Source organism: Miniopterus schreibersii (assembly GCF_964146895.1).
Source record: "Miniopterus schreibersii genome assembly, chromosome: 2".
Classification (NCBI taxonomy): domain Eukaryota; kingdom Metazoa; phylum Chordata; class Mammalia; order Chiroptera; family Miniopteridae; genus Miniopterus; species Miniopterus schreibersii.
In genome coordinates, this window is record NC_138102.1 from 99,648,482 (window position 1) to 99,673,373 (window position 24,892).

At 37.7% G+C, this 24,892-nt stretch overlaps 1 protein-coding gene across 3 annotated transcripts in view; it reads left to right on the plus strand.

Moving 5' to 3' along the window:
* Positions 1 to 24,892, plus strand: part of KATNAL1 (katanin catalytic subunit A1 like 1) — a 99,881-nt gene that overhangs the window by 66,831 nt on the left and 8,158 nt on the right. For all 3 annotated transcript variants that reach the window (XM_081130356.1, XM_081130355.1, XM_081130357.1), the window contains exons 5-10: positions 2,418 to 2,545; positions 2,937 to 3,042; positions 7,460 to 7,618; positions 8,344 to 8,470; positions 19,500 to 19,634; positions 24,585 to 24,711. In XM_081130356.1, coding sequence (XP_080986482.1) covers positions 2,418 to 2,545; positions 2,937 to 3,042; positions 7,460 to 7,618; positions 8,344 to 8,470; positions 19,500 to 19,634; positions 24,585 to 24,711 — 782 coding nt within the window. The remainder of the gene's footprint in view (positions 1 to 2,417; positions 2,546 to 2,936; positions 3,043 to 7,459; positions 7,619 to 8,343; positions 8,471 to 19,499; positions 19,635 to 24,584; positions 24,712 to 24,892) is intronic.

Sequence of the window (24,892 nt, forward strand, 5' to 3'; positions counted from 1 at the left end):
CTGTGGATGGAGACGCCTGGCCTTGAATACAGCAACAGGCTTTTATTTCTTCGCTTCTACTTTTCTGTCCACCCATCTTTCTACACAGCAGCCAGAGGGTCATGTAAATATGTAGAGCAGGTCCTGTTATTCCTTGCTTATCTCATTTCAAAAATTTCCCCATGCACTCAGAATAAATCCACACTCCTTCCTATGGCGAACAGGGGTCTGGGTGAGCTGGCCTCTGCCTGTCTTTCCAACCTGTTCCTTTTAGCCACATTGATCACTCTGCTTTCATAGCACTTCACAGTTTATAATTCTGTGTGATTTGGATTTGTTTACTTATTACTTGTTTCACCCAAAAGATGGATGCTCGATGAGAGCAGATATGGTGTTTTTATTCACTGATTTAAAACTTAATGATCAATAAAATGTGCTGACATAGATACTTAGGTATTTATTGTTCTTAAAATCCTATGATTCCTCCTACTTTCAGATAAATGTCCAGCTCTTCTTTTCCTGTGGCAATGTTTACAACTCCTCCCTACCACTTGAATATTTATATCAAAATGGCTGTGTGCTTACATTTTTTTAATAGTAATTTTTTGGTAAATCTCAAGTTACAGTGCCAAATGAAGGCTGGTTAAGTCCCAGATATATCAGTTTCTTTTGCATTCTTTAGTTGATTTATTTCTAGAAAGCTTTAAAATGATTACAGAGTGTTCCCAGTGATTTATTTAAATATGACCTTATAGCCTTGGCCTGTGTGTATTATAAAATATGATTCTAGGCTGATCATTTTAAATTTGTTAATGTTACATTTGCTGTATAGGTATGCCAGAAATTTACTCCTTTTAATAATGTCAATATTGGTGTCAGCTGAAACAGAAGAATCTTTCTGAAAATTTAGTTTAATACTGTACCCATGATGCTACCCAGAAACAATAAGTTACTCATTTTCTTTGGTCAAGTCACTAAATTACTGTTTGGTGATTTACCTGGTAGCTTAAAGAATTAGAGCATTTGTCAAAGGGAGCCATCTCAGCTTTGGTTTATCTCTGATGAAGTATGTATAGTAGAATAGATTCATCCTATTCTCTCTTCAGATTAAGTTTAGGAAATTGACTCAGTTTTTTATTGTTTGCCCCTTTTATTTTTGTATGAGACAGTAATGGTGAGGCTGAAGCTCTGGGGAAGTACTTCGTTCTGTTTGCAGAAGCAGTCCAGTCGTTGAACTGTCTCTAGCAACTGAGCATGTTTTTTTTTCTTTTATAAAAATATTTTTATTGATTTTTAGAGAGAGAGAGAAATGGAGAGGGAGAGAGAGAGAGAAACGTCAATGTGAGAGTGAAACATCTATTGGCTGCCTCCTGCACGCCCCCTATCAGGGATTGGGTCCACAACCCAGGCATGCGCCCTGACCGGGAATTGAACCGGCAACCTTTTGGTGCAAAGGGTGACACCCAACCAACTGAGCCACACCAGTAACGGCTGAGCATGTTTCATTTAAAGCTCTTCGTAGTTCAATAAGTCTTGACATAGAAACTATAGCATAAAATTCTTTTTCAAAGCTACCATATTTTTAGATAAAGAATTTGAGTAGGTATATTGCTTCAGTGGTCTTAATAATACTATTTAAAAAGGTTCTTTTACCATTGTCATTACAGTGACTTTATGATGTGGCCCAAGGACTTTACTAAGAAGAAACTGAACTTTGAGGGGTACTTAAAGCGACAGGGAAAAGGCTTTGTGAGATATAATTGAGACCCAGCTGTTCCTTGTCAGCAGCCGCTTTTTCGGATGCTTTGGAGGATGTGATAGTTTGGCCATACACAACCCACTCTTAAGCTTTAAGCTGGCTCTGCCAGGCAGGAGGTGATCTGATGCGGTGATCTGAAGAGGCATGCATGGGTTTGGGAAGTTAGGAAGACCTGAGTTAAAATCTCTACTCTGACATTTCATAATTGTGAACTTGATCAAGTTGTTTAATCTTTTTCAGTCCCAGTTCCTTATCTGTAAAAATAAGGATAGTATTACCTACCTTGTAGTTGTGAGTATTAAATGAGGTAATATATGTGAGATTATTTGCTATGTAGTAGGTTTTCAGTAAATAAATTTTCTTTTTTTCTCTGCATTAATATTTTCAATACTTTCTGGTGGAAATCCCCTGCACCCACCAATTCAGAGGTATTTTGCAAGGATCATTTTAGTTTACCTGTAGCTCTTCCCCCCAGAATGTAAATTTGAAGAAGTGTATAGTAAAGCAGGCCAGTTCATCTGTTTCTGAGGAGAGGATAGCATTTGGGTAATCAGAAAACACTTTCTTAAAATAATAAAAAATTATTTTTAAAGTGATTACGTTACATTTTTTATAGCTTAATGATGCTAATTAAAACTATGTTGTTATTGACCAGTGCATTTTTTATACCTGTGTCCAGGGAAGGAAAAATATACAAGATGGTGTGAGTGATGGTGAAATTCCAAAATTTGATGGTGCTGGATATGATAAGGATCTGGTGGAAGCCCTTGAGAGAGATATTGTGTCCAGGAATCTTAGCATTCATTGGTTAGTGTCTTTTAAGTTCTTGAATTAAAGTAGCAGAGAAGACAAGTTATGGGTTGGCTCGGCGTGAGTCTTCTCTTTTAGCAATTAATCTTTTGTTTATGACTTGATCCATAATATGAGTGTATTGAATCGACAGGACAGTCCTTTTCTCAGAATATAACAAGGACACTTTAATTTGATATTGACATAACTGAAAGAGGTTGTTAATTGAGTAACATGTTCTAATTAATAACTGGAATGTTATCTGATCACTGATCACATTTTATGCAGTAAGAATTAGAATAATGTTCTTAATATAAGAATAATTTCACAAGTAAAAAAAAAGAATTAGTATTGACCATCAGTCAGAAGCATTCTTGAATACCCATGAAACTTTGCTGTTCTTGCAAAGGGATGACATAGCAGATCTGGAAGAAGCTAAGAAGTTGCTAAGGGAAGCTGTTGTTCTTCCGATGTGGATGCCTGACTTCTTCAAAGGGATTAGAAGGCCCTGGAAGGTGAGAATTTATTAAAATAATATAGGTGTAAAAATGCTGCTTGCGTGATAATGAAAGACAGCATTGTAGTTTCTATATGTGTTTATTAACACAGTTTGTAAAGGTTGAGAGAGGTTTTTATGTACCCCAAATTCCTGGATTTGAATTTGTAGTTGAGTTATGCAGCCTCTGCATGGCAGGAGAGGGGCTTGGAGTGTTGAAACTATAGTCTTTAGTTATGTTATTTCACTCAGGGCTGCTCAGCTAGAGATTCATTTTAAGAATTTTCTAGATGTCCCTTTCTGTAAATAAAAAGCAAGCAAATTAAACAGTAATCAGACATAGTCTTATAGAATAAGTTTGGTCAAATAAATACCTTTCTAAAAATTAGCCTATTTTTCACTAATTATTTTGATCACTTCATCTAGACTTCATATAAATCTCAGACATAATCAGAATATGTGTTTCCTTTTAGCTTGCCATCTGCTTTAGAATTTAAAACCTTCCTAGAACTAGTTCCTCCTAACTCTAGTGTTTTCCTGTTAGCATACTGAAAAACCCTTCCAACAGCTGCTGCCTGAAATGTACTTTGGTCTTAGCAGAGGCAGAGCCTTCCTTTACTTTAACTGGTAAGAGTGCAATAAAAGAGTGGTTTTACTTTGCCCTCCTGAATTAGCTGGGAAGGTCTGTTTCCTCTTCTCAATCCCTTCTCCTTTTTGTTTACACAAGTAGTTGGGGCACCATGGCATTTTGATTTGGTCTCACAACTTAAATACTTTTTTTTGTTTTGTTAATCCTCACCAGAGGATAGTTTTTCCATTGCTTTTCAGAGAGAGTGAAAGGGAGTAAGGGAGAAAAAGAGAGAGAGAAACATTGATGTGAGAGAGACACATAGACTGGTTGCCTCCCACACGGGCCCTGACTAGGGGCAGGGAGTGAACCCACAACCCAGGTACGTGCTCTTGACCAGGAATCGAACCCATGACCTTTTGGTGTGCAGGCTGATGCTCTAACCGCTGAACACACTGTCTAGGACTCAAGTACTTTTATAGACTGTTATAGATTTACCTAATTTGGGGAACATATTACCATACATTTTCCCTTTATTATAACATCTAAAACAATATTTTAAAGAGAGAATAAGGTCTTAAAATAGGTGTTTAAAGGACTTTTAAAGTCGCTGTGGAGGTAGGTGTAATCTACCTTCATGAGGAGCCCTGTAAGTTTTTAGCAGAAGGGTGATTTGCAAATGTGGAAGATCGCTGTGACCGCAGTATGGAGGATAGATTGGAGTTGGCATAGATTGCATATAGATGAGGAGTCTGATCGGGAGGCTGTTGCAACAGTCTAGCCAATGATGAGGACCTGCACTAAGGCATCTGTTATTTGGTTAATGAACAAATGGGTAGATTTATGAGAGATGCTTTGAGGTATATGATAATTTATAGGGACAAGGGAGAGGGACAAGTTTTTCGTTTTTGTTTTTTTTAAAATATATCTTTATTGACTTCAGAGAGAGGAAAGGAGAGGGAGAGAGAGAGATAGAAACATCAATGATGAGAGTCACTGATTGAGCCCACAACCCGGGCATGTGCCCTGACTGGGAATCGAACCCCGATCGCTTGGATCCTAGGTCGATGCTTAACCACTGAGCCATGCCCGGCTGGGCAAGTTTTATGACTTGATAATTCCAGGCTTGAATCGAAGGAATATGCAGTTACTTCTGACACCCACTACCCCAAATTGGTACAAGTTAAGGGCAGTTTCCCACAAGACTACCCTGCTTGAGATGCGAGCTGCAAACTTGTGTTCCCCAGGTCGCCCTCACTTCTGATCCGCTAGCTATAAATTTGGGGCTTCTTACTACCCCCTCAGGTTCAGTAATTCTCTATAAAGACTCACAGAACTTAGGAAAGCATTATGCTTAAGATTGCAGTTTTATTATAGAAAAAGGAAGTTATTCAGAATTAGTCAAAGGAAGAAATACATAGGGCGAGATCTGGGAGGATGCTGAAAGTAAAGCTTCTGTGTCCTCTCCCTGTGGAGTCAGGTTGCTTTACCCTCCTAGCACAAAGATGTGTGACAGTGCATAGAGTGTTACTAACAGGGAAGCTCGCCCACGATTCAGCTTCCAGTTTTTGTTGGGGTTTCATTACATGGTCATGATTGATTGAATCATTGTCCATGTCTCAATCTCCAGTCTCACCTTCCTCTCCCCAGAGCCCCAACCCTCTAATTACATGGTTGGGTTTTTTTTAGGAAGGGCAGCCCCCATCCTGAGTAATTTATTAGCGTAAACTATATAGGGCCCCACCATGAGCCACCTCATTAGCATAAAATTTCAGGGCTCAACATGGACAACAAAGACACTCCTGTCAGTTGGGAAAGTCCAAGAATTTAGAGTCTTCCTCCCAGGAACTGGCCAGCCAAATTTTTTATTATATAGGGTACAATGAGCTGATGTTGGAAATTGAAAAAAGGAACAGGTTTAAGTAGAAACAAAATATGTTTAGTAAATGTTCAACAGGTAATTAGAGGTCTGGAGCTTGGAATAGGGTTTAAGTTAAAATTGTGAGATATAAGTGGTGGTTGATAATATGCACGTAGATGAAATTGTTCAAGGAGTTTATAAAAGAACACAAAAGACTTAGAATAGCTTTGGGAATGTAAAGGGCAGGATAAAGAGTAGACCTGAAGACACTGAAGATAGTCATGATGGAGAAGTGTCAAAAAAGAGCAGTGTTACAACCAACCCAGGGAGGAAGGGTTTCAGGAAGAAGGGACTGAATACCAAGTATCAGCAACATCAGAGGTCAGAGAGAAAGAAGGAACATGTGAGCTGAAAAGTGGCAGTAGATTAGTGAATTTGGTATTTTTAGTGAAGTAGTGGAGGCAGAAGCCAGATTGTAGCTCATGAAGAAGCAATAGTAAACTTAAACCATTTCTTTAAGAAGGTTAGCTGAGAAGGGAAGGGAGAGGTAGAAAGTAGCTAGAGGATTTATAGAGTTAAGCAAAGGATTATTAAAAAATGGGACAGATTTAAGTATGTTCATATACCAAGGAGAAAGGGCCAGTAGAGAAAGAAATATAGGAAATAGAATAGGTACTCAAAGGAGTAATGCCATGAGGAGGTCAGAAGTAAAAATATTGTACTATATTTAAGGTTGGAAAAGGGAGGGGCCATTAGAAAGAGAAGAATGAACTTGGCTATAGCTGTGCCTATACTTTAGTTCTTTTGTAGTTTTCAAAATAGCAGTCTCATGCACAGTTAAAGGCTCCTGGCAAAGCACAAAATTTTTACTAAAATTAGTGTTTTAAATCCTGGTGATCCCTGGTTGGTCTGTTCTACAGCTGGTTTCTGAATTTAGTTGTGAAACTTTGATGTGCACATAGCTTTCAAAGTTTAAATCCTCAGCTTATTAAACTAAATTAACAAATGGGTCAGAATTCCTTTTTAGATCACCAACTATTATGCAAAAGAAATGAGATCATAGTGTTAACTATGATCTGAGCTCCCAATAGAAGTGGATAGTGAAGTAAGTGTTTAAGAATCTATTAGCCTTCAAGGCTAGAGAACTAGTGTTTTCAAATAATTTTTACTCCTCATTACTTTATTTTTATAGAATACTTTCCTGCTTATTTATTTTCAAAGGTGAGGAGTAACTACAATTTAGTTTTTAGTTCATATTTAGTGGTTCTTCCATCAGTAACAGTATTTTATGTAAACTATTATCTAGCACATTAAACTGATAAAATGCTAGCTAACTTGATTATGTTTGAATCACCACTAGATTTTAGTTACTGTGTTAACTGATAAACGGATCTTTATTTTTGATTAAAAGGTATATATTATAAGTGTGTTATGGAAGATAAGTTTCTCATCTTATTTTCATTTTGCTTACACAGAGCAGTCACTCTTAAGTGGTATTTAAGACTATGCATATTTATCTTCTGCCAGGTTTAGGAAAATTGGGTAGGTTCTTTCTAAGTGTATCAGAAGATTCCTTGTTGTCTAGGCTCTTTGTTAGCCCATCTCTGAGTATCTCTGATTTGAGACATTTTATGAAATCACTTCTTTTTTTTTTTTTTTAAATCCTCACCTGGGGATATTTTTCCATTGCTTTTCAGAGAGTGGAAGGGAGAGGGAGAGAGGGAGACATTGATGTGACAGAAACACATCAATTGGTTGCTTTCCTCATGCGCCCTGACCGAGATTGAGCCTGCAACTGAGGTACTTGCCCTTGGCTGGAATTGAACCTGGGACCCTTTAGTCCGAGGGCCACCACTCTAACCACTGAGCCAAACCAGCTAGAGCACTTTTCATTTTTTTGTATCTATAAAATGATATGGGAAAATTTTCTTGAACTTTAATAGCTAATATTTTATAAGAAATCATTTTAATCTGATAAATCATTTACTACCTTTTTTGAAATTTCAGGGTGTGCTGATGGTTGGACCACCAGGCACTGGTAAGACCATGCTAGCTAAAGCTGTTGCCACTGAATGTGGCACAACATTCTTCAATGTTTCCTCCTCTACATTGACATCTAAATATAGAGGTGAATCTGAGAAATTAGTCCGTCTGTTGTTTGAAATGGTGAGTGATGATATATTTAGATTTCAAAGTACTGTTGGTGTAAACAGTGATATCCCTATAATCTAAATCCATTCATCTAGGGCAAGTATTGTTGTAGTTTAATAGTTCTTGACATACTAATAAAATATGGGATTTAGGGTTTCTGGAATTGTTGATGTGTTTTTGATGTATCTTCCTCTCTGAGGTAGAAGAAGGCCCTTTGGCATCCTATCCAGTGAGGGTAAAAGACTTTAAATGTGTTTGGTGCGACTGACATTTCTGGATCTCTAATGAACTGGTTGAGCAGAAGTCTATTTTAATAAATATTTTAAAAATCAGTTAGAAATTGATCTATCATTTAAGTCGGTTCCTTTTCATAAGAGGTTTGCAATAGTTAAGAATGCATATTTGAGTAAAGAGATTGTTGGTTTATCTTTTAAAAAATATTTTGTAGTTTGGAAATTTTCAAACATTATAGGAGAAAGAATAGTACTATCCCCACATACTTGTCCCTGAGCTTCGCCAACCATATAACTTATCTTTTATTTTTTAGAAATTTACTTTTTTGATATGAATGGTTGATTTAACCTCTGTCAATAACCAAAAATGGTGACTAAAGCAGTGAGAAACTTCTGCTCTTCTTTAACCATGATTTAACCATGATTTTAGAAGGAGGAAATGGCATTTTAAAAAATTCATATTGTTTTATGAGATAATCGAATGATTCCTTTAAAATATTTCCAAAGGCTAGATTTTACGCCCCTACCACGATCTTCATTGATGAGATAGATTCTATCTGCAGTCGAAGGGGGACCTCTGATGAGCATGAAGCTAGTCGCAGAGTCAAGTCTGAGCTACTCATTCAGATGGATGGTAATTGATGTTTAATTGTCTCAAAACTGTTATATTTACTTTTTGAGCTTTGTGTAGATTAATACTTTGGAAATTCTGAGTGAATGGACTCGAAGGCAGCCTGAATTTATTTGTAATCATCTGTTTATCCATTTATTTGTTCATTTGTTTATGCACTCAACAAGCACTTACTGTATACTTGTTAGGAATCTTGTACCATTTCAGGTTGTGAGGATACAAAGAAAAGGAATGCCATGGCCTTCAAGGAATTAATTACTTTGAGCAAAGATTTTAGAGGTCCGAGGGGTCTTTAAGATTCTTTCAAAAGGTCTGTAAGGGCTAAACTATTTTCATAATAATATCAAGACATTATTTACCTTTTTCACTCTCATTCTCTTAATAAGTGTACAGTAGAGTTTTTCAGAGGCTACGAGACATGTAGAATATAATAAATAGATGGGAAGCAGAAGCAGATGTGAGGATCTAGCTGTTCTCCATGTGGAGTCAGACATTAAAGAGATTTGTAAAAATGTAAAAAGAAATGTACTATTCTTACTAATTTTTATTTTATTTTGAAAATCATAGTTATTTTTCATAATAATGTTATTTACATTAACAAATAATGTATATATTGTCACTTTAAAATGCATTAATATTTTTTAAAATTCTCAGTTTTAATTTCTGATGATAAATATTGATAGCTGTACTCCACACACACAAAAGATCTTTGGAGTTACATAATTTTTAAGGGTATATGAAGATCCTGAGACCAGAAAGTTTGACAACCACTGACCTAGATGGGAATCAGGCAACTTAACAGACATTACAATATATTATAATTTCTGTGGTAATTAAACTCTGGGCGTAGTGAAAACATTGTAGGAGAGGTGCCACCCAGACTTAGGGAGTCATGGAAGGGAATAGCCAAGTTAGGCTTTGAAGCATTAGCATAAGTAAGTCAGACAAAGAAGAAAAGGCACTGGGGAGCCATTGAAGGATGAGAATGACAAGCCCTGAGCTGCTTTTTAGAGATATAGTACTCTGGTGGTTGTGTGGTAAACAGGAGGCTATTTAAGCAAACTATGAGAAAACATAAAAACTGTTAAAACAAATATTTAGAGTGTGTTGTTTTAAAACAGCTGTGGTTATCCACCAACCATGTATATTTACTGAACACTTACAAGGGGTATTGTATACACTGCCAGTGACTGTAAGATAAATAAAATAATGTACTACAAGTCCCTTCTCTCAAAGATTTTGCCATTTTAACTTCTGCTGACGTGTAAGAGAAAGAAGTGACTATGTTGCATTGTGGGGGAATGGATATGGAGGAAAACACATTATATGTTTTAAAAATATCACTGAATACGAACTTAGTCAGCTGAATTTCATTTAGGGGTATTTGTGACTGTTGCTGATTATTAGTTGGATAGCTTGATTCTTTCTGATAATAGTAGTATGGAGTCAAATGGTAGTTTAGTAATCATTTATTAAGAAAATACCATATTGAACTGGTTTGCTTTAAATCCACTACTTTGTTATGCCAGTCTAGAAACTCTGACTGTTGTGAGTTGTTGATATATTTATTTTTTCTTTGCATATTTTCCAGAGTTTTCATTGTATTACCTGAAGTTATTTGTTCTAAAATGTTAATTCTAGAAAAAGTAGGCTGTCTGTATACATGTTTGGTTTGGTATAAAAAGAAATGGTATTTTCAGTAGCAATTGAGTATTAGGTTTATTTTTAAATTTCTTATTTAAGAGTTACTTATAAGGGTTTTTTTAAAGAGTTACTTATAAGTTTGAAGGACAAAACTATTACAGTATAAACTGCCTTTCAAAATTATGATTGCATGCTAGTATATTAAGTAAATGTGAACCCCCTTCTGTTCTCTCTTCTTGAAAAAAATAAAAAAATTAACAACTAAAATAACATTTTTCAGGAGGGAGATCCAAGATGGCAGCAGAGTAGGTAGAAGTTACAATCACCTCCTCCCAGGATCAAATTAGAATTATAACTCAATTATAGGACAATAAACCTGAATAACCAACTGAAACCTAGCTGAACAGAAGTCCTATAACTACAGATTTACATAAGAAGCCATGCTGAGACTCGTAGGAAGGGCAGAGACTCAAATGGCTGCATCCATGTGCAGTTGAGAATCTAGAGGGATATCTCAGCTGCAGAGGTCCCCCCCTGAGGAGTGAGAGCTCTGAACCCTCTGCCTGGCTCCCCAGCCCGGAGCACAAGTGCCGGGAAAAAGAGCCTGCATAACATCTGGCTGTGAAAATCAGTGGGGATTCTGTCCACCAGAGTGAGGTAGTAGGCTGCTAGAAACCCAGGTGCCCTCTTAAAGGGCCAGTGCACAAAATCTCGTCTGCAGGCACTCACCCTGAGCTCTGGCAGAGGAATGACAGCTCAGAGAAGACAAGTCATACAGGGAGAGATTGGGTTCTGTGAGTTTGGGGAGAAGGCTGGAGGGACAGCTGCCAGTGTCCCTATCTTGAGTCTCTGTCCCATGCTGCTCACAGATACCATCTTTCCTGGATTGAGTTCTCCCCTCCATGTGGCATCAGCCTGGGGGAATGCACTAGCCCCACACTCCTGACTCCCTGTGGTGCCACCCTGCCAAACTCTCACCTTACAGAGTATTGAGGAAGTTGAGGGAGACTTGGGGTATCAGAAATGAGATGCACAGGGAGTCTGAGTGGAGTGGCATTAGGGCAAGGTCTGATTTTTCCATGTGTTCAACTGGCAACATCCATCACCCCCCCCCCCCTTGACATCAGCCTGAGGAGATGCACTAGCCCCATTCTCCCAACTCACTGTGACCTCACCCTGCCAAGATTGCAATGAGCAGGGGATTCTGCTGGCTGTTACCAGTCTGCACCAGTGTGCAGTCTTTCTTGGATGGCTCTCAAGAAGGTAGCCCATGGCTGGTCATAGTGTCTCACATTGACCTGCACCAGAGTTCATCCCAAGAGGCCTCAGAACCAACACACCTGGTGGCTGGCTTTGGACCACATGAGAATATCATCCTACCAGTTCCATAAGTGGCATATCTGAAGGGAGATCTTGGTAGGCACCAGACATGCTGGGGCAAATTCTGCTTTGTGAGGTCAGTCTTCACACAGCAGTTCATATACTGTGGTTGGGGTCAATCCTCACAGTCAGCCAGCCTCAGGGCCAATGGATGGCAAACAGCAGTCATGACTAAACTATACCAGTAGGGCTCACATATCCCTCACAAGGGACATTCCTGGAGCACCTAGCTCAGTTAATTAGGGGGAGACTGCATCACTGAGCCCACAGGGCACCTACTACATAAGGCCACCCTACCAAGATTGGGAGAAATAGCAGATCTGCCTAATACCCAGAAACAAATATAAAGAGTCAGCCAAAATGAGGAGACAAATGAAAGAACAAGAGAAATCCCCAGAGAAAGAACTAAATGAAATGGAGGCAGACAGTTTACCAGATATAGAGTTCAAAATTATGGTTATAAGGATGCTCAGGAACTTAGTGAGAACTTCAACAAAGAAATAGCAAGTATAAAAAAGGACATAGAAACCATAAAAAAGAACTAGTCAGAAATGAAGAATATACTAGAAGGAATCAATAGCAGACTAGATGAATCAGAGGATCAAATCAGCAATTTGGAACACAAGATGAACCCGAAGAGGCCTACACCAAGACACATAATCAAAATGGCAAAGGTTAAAGACAAAAAATCTTAAAAGCAGCAAGAGAAAGACAGTTATCTGCAAGGGAGCTCCCATAAGACTGTCAGGTGATTTCTCAACAGAGACATTTCAGAGCAGAAGGAATTGCATGAAGTGTTCAAAGTGATGAAAAGCAAGGACCTACAACCAAGATAACTCTACCCAGAAAGGCTATCATTTAAAATTGAAGGAGAAATAAAGAGCTTCCCTGACAAAATGCTGAAGGCATTTATTACCACCAAACCAATATTACAAAGAAATGTTAAAAGGACTTCTTTAAGAAGAAGGAACATAAATATGTATAATAAAATGGCAATAAATATGTTTGTATGGATGACCACTTTAAATGTAAATGGATTAAATACTCCAATCAAAAGACAAAGGGTAGCTGAATGGGTAAGAAAACAAGACCTGTACATATACTGTTTACATGAGACCCACCTCAGAATGAAAAACACATAGACTAAAAGTAAAGATATTTCATGCAAATGGAAACCAGAAAGACACTAGGGAAGCAATTCTTATAGCAGACAAAATAGACTTTAAAACAAAGGTTATAATAAGATACAAAGAAGGACATTACATAATGGTAAAAGGATCTATGCAACAAGAAGATACAACCCTTGTAAACATTTATGCATCCCACAAAGGAGCACCTAAATATATAAAGGGGAAACCTTGATGGATGTAAATGGAGAGGTTGACAGTAATGCAGTCAAAGTAATACCCCATTGACATCAATGGATAGATCTTCCAGACAGAAAATCAACAAGGAGACAGCAGCCTTAAATGACACTAGATCGGATAGATTTAATTGATGTTTTCAAGAGCATTTAACCCCAAAGCAGCAGAATATACATTCTTTTCAAGTGCACATAGAACATTTTTTAGGATAAACCAAGAGTTAGGACAGAAAACAAATTTCAATAAATTTAAGAAGATTGAAATCATATCAAGATCTTTTCTGACCACACTGGTATGAAACTAGAAATCATTTACAAGAAAATAACTGAAAAACACATCAACACATGGATACTAAATAACATCTTTCTAAACAATGAATGGCTTAACAATGAGATCAAGGAAGAAATCAGAAGATACCTTGAGACAAAAGAAAATGAGAACATAACAACCCCAAATCTATGGGACACAGTGAAGGCAGTTCTGAGAGGGAAATTCATAGTATTATAGACCTATCTCAAGAAACAAGAAAAATCTCAAATAAACAATCTAACCTTACATTTAGGGGAACTAGAAAAACAACAAACAAAGCCCAAAGTGAATAAAAGAAAGGAAATAATAAAGATCAGAGTGGAAATAAATGAAATAGTCTAAAAAAATACAAAAAATCAATGAAACCAACAGCTGCTTGTTTGAAAAGATAAACAAGACTGATAAACCTTGAAACAGACTAATCAAGAAAAAAAGAAAAAGGGCCCCAATAAATAAAATTAGAAATGAAAGAGAAATAACAACTGACACCTCAGAAATAACAACTGACACCTCAGAAATACCCTTTGTATTTGTACATACAAACAACTATATGCTAACTAATTGGACAACCTGGAAGAAATGGATAAATTCCTAGAAACATAAAATCTCCCAAGACTGAATCAAGAAGAAATAAAAAATCTGAACAAAACAATTACAACCAACAAAATCAAAGCAGTAATTTAAAAAACTCCTAACAAACAAAAGCCCTGGACTGGATGGCTTCACAGGTGAATTTTACCAAGCGTTCAAAGATCTAACACCTGTCCTCAAACTATTCCATAAAATTCAAGAAGAAGGAAGACTTCCAAGCTTATTTCACAAGGCCAGCATTATCCTAATTCCAAAACCAGATAAAAACAGTGAAAAGAAAGAAAATTATAGGCCAATATTTTTGATGAACAGATGCAAAAATTCTCAACAAAATATTAGCAAACTGAATTCAGCAATGCATTAAAAAGATTATACACCACGATCAAGTGGGATTTATTCCTGGGATGCAAGGTTGGTACAATTTTCGCAAATCATTCAATGTGATATGCATAAACAAAATGAAGTATAAAAATACATGATCATATCAATAGATGCAGAAAAGCATTTGACAAAATCCAGCACCCATTTATGATAACAACTTTCAGCAAATAGAGGGAATAAAGGGAACGTACCTCAACATAATATAGGTCATATACGACAAACTAACAGCTAACATACTCAATGGAGAAAAACTAAAAGTGTTTCCCTTAAGATCAGGGAAAAGACAGAGATGTTCACTTTTACCACTCCTATTCAACTTAGTTCTGGAAGTCCTAGCTACAGCAATCAGATAAGAAGAAATAAAAAACATCCACATAGGATAGAAAGAAGTAAAACTGTCATTATTTGCAGATGGCATGATACTTATACAGAGAACCCTAAATATTCCACCAAAAAACTACTAGAAGTGATAAATGAATTCATTGGAGTAGCAGGATACAAAATAAGTATTCAGAAATTGGTTATATTTTTATGCACCAATAATGAAATATCAAAAAGGGAAAATTAAGAAAACAATCCCATTTGCAATTGCATGAAAAATATCCGGGAATAAATTTAACCAAGGATGTAAAAAACCTGTACTCAGGAAATTATAAGACACTGAAGAAAAAAACTGAAGAAGATACAAATAAGTGGAAGTGTATACCATGTTCATGGACTGGAAAATTAACATCATTAAAATGTCCCTACTACCCAAAGCAATCTATAAATTCAATGCAATTCCTATCAAAATTCCAATGGTGTTTTACACAGAACTAAAACAAATAATCCAAAAATTTATATGGAACCACAAAAGATTTTGAATAGACACAGCAACCTTGAGAAAGAAAAACAAAGTCTCAAGTATCACAATACCTGATATCAAACTATACTACAAGGCTAGGGTAATCAAAATAGCATGATACTGGCATAAAAACAGATACGTAAGCCAATGGTATGGAATAGAGCCCAGAAATAAACCCACACCTAGATCGTCAATTAATATATGATAAAGGAGGCAAGAACATACAGTGGGATAAAGACAGTCTATTTAATAAATGGTGTTGGGGAAATTGGACAGATACATGCAGAAAAATGAGACTAACCCACCTTCTTACACCATATATGAGAAAAAATTCAAAATTGATTAAAGATTTAAATGTGAGACGTGAAGTCATAAACCTCCTAGAAGAAAACATTGGCAGTGGACTCAAGATAGTTGCAGATTGAGTGGAAGCTACACTGACACTCTCCCAGGACCAAACTGGAATTACAACTAAAATAGAGAAAAAACATCCTGAAGCATCAACTAAACACTAGCTGGAGAGCGCCCTCATAACCGAGGACCTAAAGGGGACACCGCATAGAGACTGGTAGGAAGCTTGGAGGCAAGAGAGGGTTGGCTGGGCTCCCACAGAAAGCACCTGAAGGTGCAGAGGGATACCTCAGTTGTGGGGGTTTCCCACTGAGGGCTCTAGGGCCTAAACATGAAGCTGGGCTCCCCAGCCCAGAGCACCAGAACTGAGAAAGGTACCCACATAACATCTGGCTGTGAAAAGCAGCAAGGTTTCTGTCTCCCAGTAAGAGACAGCTGGAAATGTAGGCACCTTCTTAAAGGGCCAGTGCACAAAGTTTTGTGTGCAGCCACTTACCTTGAGCTCCAGCAGGGGGAGGGCAGAGTGGACTAGAGCTGTGTGTGAAGAACCTGGGGTTTTGGGCTGTGGTTTTGGGGTTTTGAGCTCTGGAGAAGAACCTGGCGTTTTGGGCACAGGAATCCAAATGGCCTCTCAAAGGGCGGCCATCTGGATTTCTGTGCTGAGTCATTCCCCCCATACTACAGAGGACATTTTTCTCAGGCAGACCTTTGCCAGCCAGGCAGCTTTTGCCGGAGGGAGAAGCAATTACCCCATCCACTGGAATACCTCTTGCCCCACCCTGTGGAGTTTCCTCCTTGCTGTGGTCTACAGCCTGAGGCTCATTAAGAGACTAAGATCAATTAGCCTGCAGGCAGAGGCGGACCTCTGGGAGCTTTGAATCTTTGCCTGACCTGTTCCTAGACCGGGGCTTGGAAAAGCAGACTTTAGTCTGCATCTTGGTCCTGTCCAAATGCACCCAGGCCCAGCAGAGGGATCAACAAGCCAGCCCAGCGGAGGAGACCATAAGCCTTGAGTTGGTGATAGCTCCAAACAGGGTACTCAGTGCCAGTCGCAAACAGTATCTGACATTGGCCTGCACCAGAGATCCTCCAAAAAGACTGAGAGTCCTAGCAGATCCATCAAATACATAGAAACAAACTCAAATAGGCAGCCAAAGTGGGGAGACAAAAAAACACACAACAAGCCCCAAATGAAAGAACAAGAGAAATGTCCAGAAAAAGAGCTAAATGAAATCGAGATAAGCAATCTCTTAGATATAGAGTTCAAAATACTGATTGTAAGGATGCTCAACAGCGTGAGAAAAGATATGGAAACTATGAAGGAAGTTAAGAATGACATAGCAGAAATAAAGAATACATTGGAAGGAATAAACAGCAGATTAGAGGCAGCTGAGGATCAGATCAGCAAATTAGAAGTCAGTGTAGAAAAAAATCACTCAATCAGAGATCCAAAAAGAAAAACAATTAAAAAACAGGAGGACAGTCTAAGGGAGCTGTGGGGGCAACATGAAACTTAACAATATTCACATTATATGAGTTCCAGAGGGGAAGAGAATAAGCAAGGGGTAGAGAATTTGAAGAAATAATGGCAGAAAACTTTCCTAAACTGGTCAAGGAAAAAGTCACACAACTTCAGGAGGCACAGAGAGTCCCAAGCAAGAAGGACCCAAAGAGGCCCACACCCAGACACATCATAATTAAAATGCCAAAACCCTCTGTTTAAGAGAGAATCTTAAAGGCAGCAAGAGAGAAGCAATTTGTTACCTGTGAAGGAGCTCTCATAAGGCTGTCAGCTGATTTCTCATCAGAAACTCACAGGCCAGAAGGGAATGGCATGAAGTATTCAAGGTAATGAAAAGCAAGGATCTGAAACCAAGACTACTTTATGCAGCAAGGCTATCATTCAAAACAGATGGTGAAATAAAGAACTTCCCAGCCCCCCCCCCCCCAAAAAAAAAAGGCTAAACGAGTTTATCACCACTAAACTAGCATTGCAAGAAGTGTTAAAGGGACTGCTGTAATAATAGTAAGAAATCAAAAGAGAAACATAGGCATGAAGAATTAAAATGGCAATAAATAATGACCTATTAATAATAACCTTAAGAACTTTAAATGAGAGATTGACAGCAATACAGTCATAGTCAGGGACTTGACCACTCCCCTGGCTTCACTGGATAGATCTTCCAGACAAAAAAATCAACACAGAAACAGTGACTCTAAATCACACACTAGAACAGATGGATTTAATTGACATTTATTTCACCCCAAAGCTGCAGAATATATTTTCCTGTCAAGTGCAGATGGGACATTCTCAAAGATAGACCACATGTTACGATACAAAACAAGTCTCTACAAGTTCAAGAAGACTGAGATCATATCAAGCGTCTTGGATCACAATGGCATGAAATTAGAAATCAACTACAGTAAAAACACTCGAAAACATTCAAACACATGGAGGCTAAATAGCATGTTATTAAACAATGAATGGATTACCAGAAAGATCAAGAAAGAAATCAAAAACTTCCTGGAAACAAATGAAAATGATCACACAACCCAAAATCTATGGGACATAGTGAAAGCAGTCCTGAGAGGGAAATTCATAGCACTAGAGGCTTACCTCAAAAAGCAAGAAAAATTTTTAGTAAACTGTCTAACCCTACAACTTAAAGAATTAGAAAGCTCTCCTGTGAACCTGCTCGGACCAGGGCTTTTGTTTGCTGGGAATTTTTTGATTAGTGCTTCAATTTCATCAGTTGTTATTGGCCTATTCAGGTTTTCTGATTCTTCCTGATTCAGTTTTACATGATCTCACTTCTATGTGGAATCTAATAAGCAAAACAGACTGAGGAACAAAATAGATCCAGAGACATAGAAGCATGGAACAGACTGATGAATCTTGGAGGGTGATGGGTGGGTGGGGAGAGATTAATCAAAGAACTTATATGCATATATGCACGACCCAAGGACACAGACAATAGTGTGATCAAGACCTGGGGGACAGAGGAGGCAGATGTGGGTGGAGGGGATCCATGGGGGAAAAAGGGTATATCTGTAATACTTTCAACAATAAAGATAAAAATAAATAAATAAGTAAATAAATAAATAATAAATAAATAAGAAAGAAAGGGAAAGGAAAGGAAAGGAAAAGAAAAAAGAAAAGAAAAGGAAAAGGAAAAGAAAAGAAAAGAAAAGAAAAGAAAAAAGAAAAGAAAAGAAAAGAAAGAAAAAAAAGAAAAGAAAAAGAACAGGCAGTAAATTCTTTGATATTTCTCTTAGCAATATTTTTTCTGATATATCTTTTTGGGCAAGGAAATCAAAAGAAAAAGTTCAGGGAGTTCATCAAAATAAAAAGTTTTGCACAGCAAAAGAAACCATCATCAAAATGAAAAGACAACCTTCTGAATAGGAGAAGATATTTGCAAATGATACATCTGATGAGGGGTTAAGTATCCAAATTTTATAAGGAACTCATACAGTTCAACAGCAAAATACCCCCCAAACAACCCAGTTAAAAAAATGTGCAGAGGACTTGAGTAGACACTTCTCTGAAGAGGACATACAGATGGCCAACAGACGTATGAAATGATGCTCAACATCACTAATCATCAGAGAAATTCAAGTTAAAACCACAGTGAGATATCACTTCACACCTGTCAGAATGGCTACCATCAACAAATCAGCAAACAAGTGTTGGAGAGGATGTGGAGGAAAGGGAATCCTGGTTCAGTGTTGGTGGGAATGCAGACTGGTGCAGCCACTATGGAAAATAGAATGGAGGCTCTTCCAACTAATACAAAATAATATTGAATGTAAATTGTGATTGAAAAATTTAAAAAGATTAAAAAAAAGAACACAAAAAATTTTGAGGAACTTTATGATTAAAAAAAATTAGGAATAAAACAGCAGAATCTTTCATGACTTTTCAGAGGAATATACATTTTCTTACAGAAAAAAAAAGTTTTTTTTATTGGATTAGAATCCTGCAATAGATTATGTGAATTTTTCTACCTCCTTTTTTATAATTATCTGTTGATGTGCCTGGTCTGCCACCATCCAGAGGTCAGGACTGTTATTTTTATCATCGAGCCTAACACCTAGCCTATGACTGATGCTTAGAAGTGTTAGTTGAATGAAAGAATAATGGATTTTTTCCTCTTACTGTGTGCAGGAGTTGGAGGAGCTTTAGAGAATGATGACCCTTCCAAAATGGTGATGGTATTGGCTGCTACTAATTTCCCGTGGGATATTGATGAAGCCTTGCGAAGGAGATTAGAAAAAAGGATTTATATACCTCTCCCAACAGGTACAATGCATTCCCTTTACAGTGTTTCAAAATTTTTTTTCTTCCTGTTATCTTTTTCCCCCCTTATCTTTATTCCATTGACATTCTGCTAAAAGATGTTGACAGCATCACAAAACCTATTTGTAGTAGATGGAATAGAGGCCACTGTACTCTCTTGAAGTTCCCTACGTTTCAGAGCAGCTCTTACACTTAGAGCAGTATTCAGGTTAATAAATTGGGTAGGACATCTAAGTTTTTACTTTTAAACCTTAAGTCTTTAAAAATAAAGTTTTCTTGATATCATTTTCAAAATATACTGCTTTAGAAAAATACCATTTTATCCTGTTGATGAATCTTGAAATTTTCTTACGTGAACTTTTCTTTTTATATTGAGATAATCAATGAAATGTATAAACTTTTAGTGTATAATTTGATGAGTTTTGACAAGAGAATATTCCTGTTTAGTTATTATGCTACTCAAGATGTAGGACATTTCTTTTACCTCAGAAAGTTTCTGTGTACCTCCTACCAATTAATTCAAACCCCTTTTACTTTCCTGATTTTTATCACCATAGATTAGTTTTACCTATGATTAAACTCCATATAAATGGAATCATGACATGTACTTGTGAGTGTAGTTACTACTCATTATAATGTTCTTGAGATTTATCCATGCGCTTACATGTATCAGTGGTTTATTTGTGATATCATTATACTACAATTTGTTTTCTTTTTGAAGGACATTTGGATTATTTCTAGATTTTGGCTATTATGAATGAAGCTATAAATATTCTCCTACAAATCTTTTTATATATGAATGTTTTTAGTTCTTTTGGGTGACATAGATTAGAATGGAATCGGTGGATCATAGTGCAGGTATATGTTTGATTTTGTAACACCCAAACTGATTTCCGTAGTGGTTGTACCATTTTATACTTTCATCATCAACAAATGAAATTCCAGTACTTCCACATCCTTGTCAAAGTTTAGTATTGTTGGTATTTTAATTTTAGTCATTTTAGTTAAGTGTGAAATGTCATCTTACGGTTTTAATTTGCATTTTTCTGGTGACTAATGATGTAGAGCACCTTTCCAGGTGCCTATTTTTCATTGGTATTTCTTTTGTACAGTGTCTTTTCAAGTCTTTTGTGCAGTTTTCAATTGGTTTATTTGCTGTCTAATCCTGTGTAGTTCTTTATCATATACAGGCATTGTTAATATATTCTTCCATTTTGTGGTTTCCCTTTCAATTTTCTTTATGGTGTCCTTTGATAAGCAGTAGTTTTAATTTTGATGACGTCTTCTTGTCAAGTTTTTCTTTATGGATAGTGCTTTTTGTGTCTTAAGAAGTCTTTGTTTACTCCAAGGGGCAAAGATTTTCTCCTTCATGATGCCTGCGGTCACAAATGGGAAGGTTCAGTGGCTGAGGGTGACCCCACATCTGGAGCTTGGAATAATCTGGAATGTCTCCACCCACATGCCTAGTGGTTGAGGCCTGGGGCCTCAGCTGGAGTACCTCCATGCTACCTTGGCTATTGCATGTGGCTCCAGGACAGTCAGATTTCATACATGGTATCTCAGGGCTCCAGGTGTGATTGTTCCACTGGAAAAGGTGCAAAATACATTATTAGGAACTAGCCTTAGAGGTCATATATCATCACTTCTGATTGCTCTGGGTGGAAGTATTTTCAAGCCCAGCCATTTTCAGGAGGAGGGGAATTAGACTGCTGTTGGGTGGGAGAGTGGCAAGGCCCCATTGTAGGATCATGTGGGATAAGAGAAACTCTTGCAGTCATCTTGTTCAATTCAATCTTCTCTGGTCAATGAAAGGCAAGAAGTCAAGTAACAGGACAGGTGGAGCTTGGCCTTATACTCAGTCTCCTCTTAGTTCTTGCATCTAAATATGGCAGTGTCCACCTGGTCAGCCTAATGGACTCCTTTCTCCAGCCCCCGTCCTCCAGCCCCCTTCATGTAATTCTGTTTTGCTCTATAACCACCAAGGCATCATTGAATCTTGTAGACTCCGAGTGACTCTCATTTTCTATCACATCAGTGTCAGAGGTTTTCTTGTTGTTGTTGTTTTACCCCAAGTTCATACCTTCTCTCTCTCTCCTGTTTGTGTCATTTACCTTTTATAGTGCTCTGTTGTACTTTTCCTACTGACCTTTTTTCACTCTGGTACATGTGTGCTTCTTTCTACTTCCATGTCATTATTTATGATGCTCCCATTTCCTAGATTGTTCATTTTTTCCCCTTCCATTTAAATTTTCAAAGTCGACATTAAAGCATTTAATTCTGAGGCTTTCTTTGCCCTGGTCTATCTCCCTGTGTGGACTCCATGTCCCTGGGTGTCTCATCTGCATTTTCAATTTCCCTTTACTCCTGTTTGTTCACTAATGGTGGTGGTGATGGGACATTTACTGAGTGCTGACTGTGGGCCAGTCTTTCATTGTCTTATATTAGCTCCTTTAACTTTCACAATATTCTTATGAGGTAGAGCCTGATCTTTATTTTCCTTATGAGGAAGCTGAGGCACTGAGAGGTTAAGTATCTTGCCCAGGGCAGCAGAAAAGGGATGTGAGCACAATCTGGCCCCAGCACACACACTGGTTATCCACTTCACTGAACTGCCTAGCGTGCTGAAGTAGAATTGTTATCACAGCATTTATTTATATTTAGAATGTGTCTTAACTTGGCTATGTAGCAGTCTTTATATTATTATTAACACATTAATCCCTCGTTAAATCCTTTTAAAAGGTCATTACATATCATCAATTCAGTTTTATGGAGCTGATAAACCCCATTTAGAATCTCCTAACAAATCACCGATACAACCAGTATTAAAAGTTAATTTTTCCTAAAGCATAGTTATTAGGGAAAAGGGGGACACTTCCAACTAATCTTTAGACCACCAGGTCTGAACAGGTTCATTTAAGTTGGCTGTGTAGAACTTCCTTTCTTGGGGAGAAAACATTTCATTAAACTTGGTGTTTAAGTTCTTAGGGCAGGCCACAGTAAATCATTTGCTTTACAATTACAGTAGTGGTCTAATATTGGGACAAATGAGCAAAGTGATATTCGTTCACTAACAGCCACCTGCTCCATGTGAGGCACTATGAAATGAGTTATTCTCTTAAGTTCAGAGTTCTTACTGGGCCATCAGGAGCACAGCTACCTTCTGTAGCAGGGACCCAGGAGCCTCCTCCCCTTTCCTCTTTCTTCCCACACTCCTGCTGACCACCTGAGAGGAGGAGTTATTTGCTGCAGTGTACCCTGGTGAACTATAAGGTGGGCTATTGGCCAGGGATGACCAAGGATAGGGAGCTCCCAAGATTAAAGAATTCTAGAAATAAAGATTTTCTAGTCACACCCTTTTTTTGTGTGGCAGCCCCAGATAATACCTGGTTGCTTCTTTTTCCACTGTGGTTGCTCTTTGCTTTGCCTTGCCTTACTTTGTGTGCCTACGAATGGGTGTGTGTGTGTGTGTATGTGAAAAATATTACTCAGATACAGAAACATAGATTAAACTACTCAGTTTAGCTCTGGCCAGGTGGCTCTGTTGGTTGGAGTGTCATCCCACACACCAAAAGGTGGTGGTTCGATTATCAGTCAGGGCACATACCTAGGTTTCGGGTTTCCATCCCTGGTTGGGGCACATATGCGAGGCAACTGATCAATGTTTCTCTCTCTTTCTCTCCCTCTCTCTCTCTCCCCCCCCATCCTTCCCTCTCCCCCTTCCTCTCTCTAAACATATCCTTGGGTGGGGATTAAAAAAAATTTCCGGATAAGTGTAATAATTGCAGGGAAACCTCTGTTCTTAGGAGATAAGTACTGAAGAATTTAAGATGAAGTGTTGTGATGCTTACAGCTAGCTCTCAATTCTAAAAGGGTGGGGAGGAGAGGAGAAGGGAGTGATAATGGCAGTATGTTAACAATTGGTGAATCTAGAGGAAAAGTAAATAGGTGTTCATTGAGTTTTTTACTTGTAGATTCAAAATTTTTTAAAATGAAAGTTGGGGAAAATTAAATTTTATTTTATATATCAAGAAATAGTAGAGAGCCAGATCCAACTAATTATGCATTATCTTAATTTGCTGATTAAGCAGATTTGCCACTAAAACTGATAGTAAGCATGATGAGGTTTTTAAAAATTGTGTGGTTTGTTTGAGTTTACTCAGTCCACATTTCAATCATACTGGAACAGCAAATGTCTGTGGGCTGGTTCTCCAAGTAAAACATACATTAATAAGCATTTTGTGCCAATTGCTGCTTTCCAGAAAAAGAAAATTGGATTTTTTAAAAACTGCTGACTAGAGTTGTAGAACTCTTTTCCTGTATCATATTAAAGAGGTGAGCAAAGTAATTTATAGGAGTTATACTCCATGCAGTCTAGTTTTATAAAACTTAGGCCAAATGTTTTTTTTTTTCTATTATTTTTTTTTAATGAAAGCATTTTTGGTGCTTGAATACTAATGTTTTTATTTTTCGTAAAAGGATCTCAGACCCATTGTTCTTATGGCAAGTGTCTTCACAATCTTTAAGGAAAATGCTGAGTTTCTTTCTAATTTTATTTATTTATTTTTTAAATATATCTTTATTGATTCAGAGAGACGAAAAGAGAGGGAGAGAGAAATAGAAACATCAGTGATGAGAGAGTCATTGATTGGCTGCCTCCTGCACGCCCCCAACTGGGGATCGAGCCTGCAATCCGGGCATGTGCCCTGACCAGGAATTGAACCCCAATCGCCTGGATCCTAGGTTGATGCTCAACCGCTGAGCCACGCCCGGCCAGGCTCTTTCTAATTTTAGTTATTTCAACCAAGGCACATAGGAAGTTAGATGATTCCAGGAGTCATACAGTGAATTGGGAATACTAGTGGACTCACAGTTACTGACTCTCTTATATGTGATTTCTCATCAAAATGATATATAAAGAAAAATATCTAACAATAACAAAATATTTTCTAACAGCAAAAGGAAGAACCGAGCTTCTAAAGATCAATCTTCGTGAGGTTGAATTGGATCCTGATATTCAACTGGAGGATATAGCAGAGAAGATCGAGGGCTATTCTGGTGCTGATATAACTAATGTTTGCAGGTATTTTTTAAAAAATTATCTGCGACTTTGGAGATTAGTTATAGATTTGGCAGGAGGACTGATCTGAAAGTTAGTATAGTTATTAGCCCTTGACATGAAAGCAGCCACCCATTTCCTTGAAATGATCTCCCACTTGTCTTGTTTTTTTTCCTACATAACTTCATTGTTCATTGTTAGATGA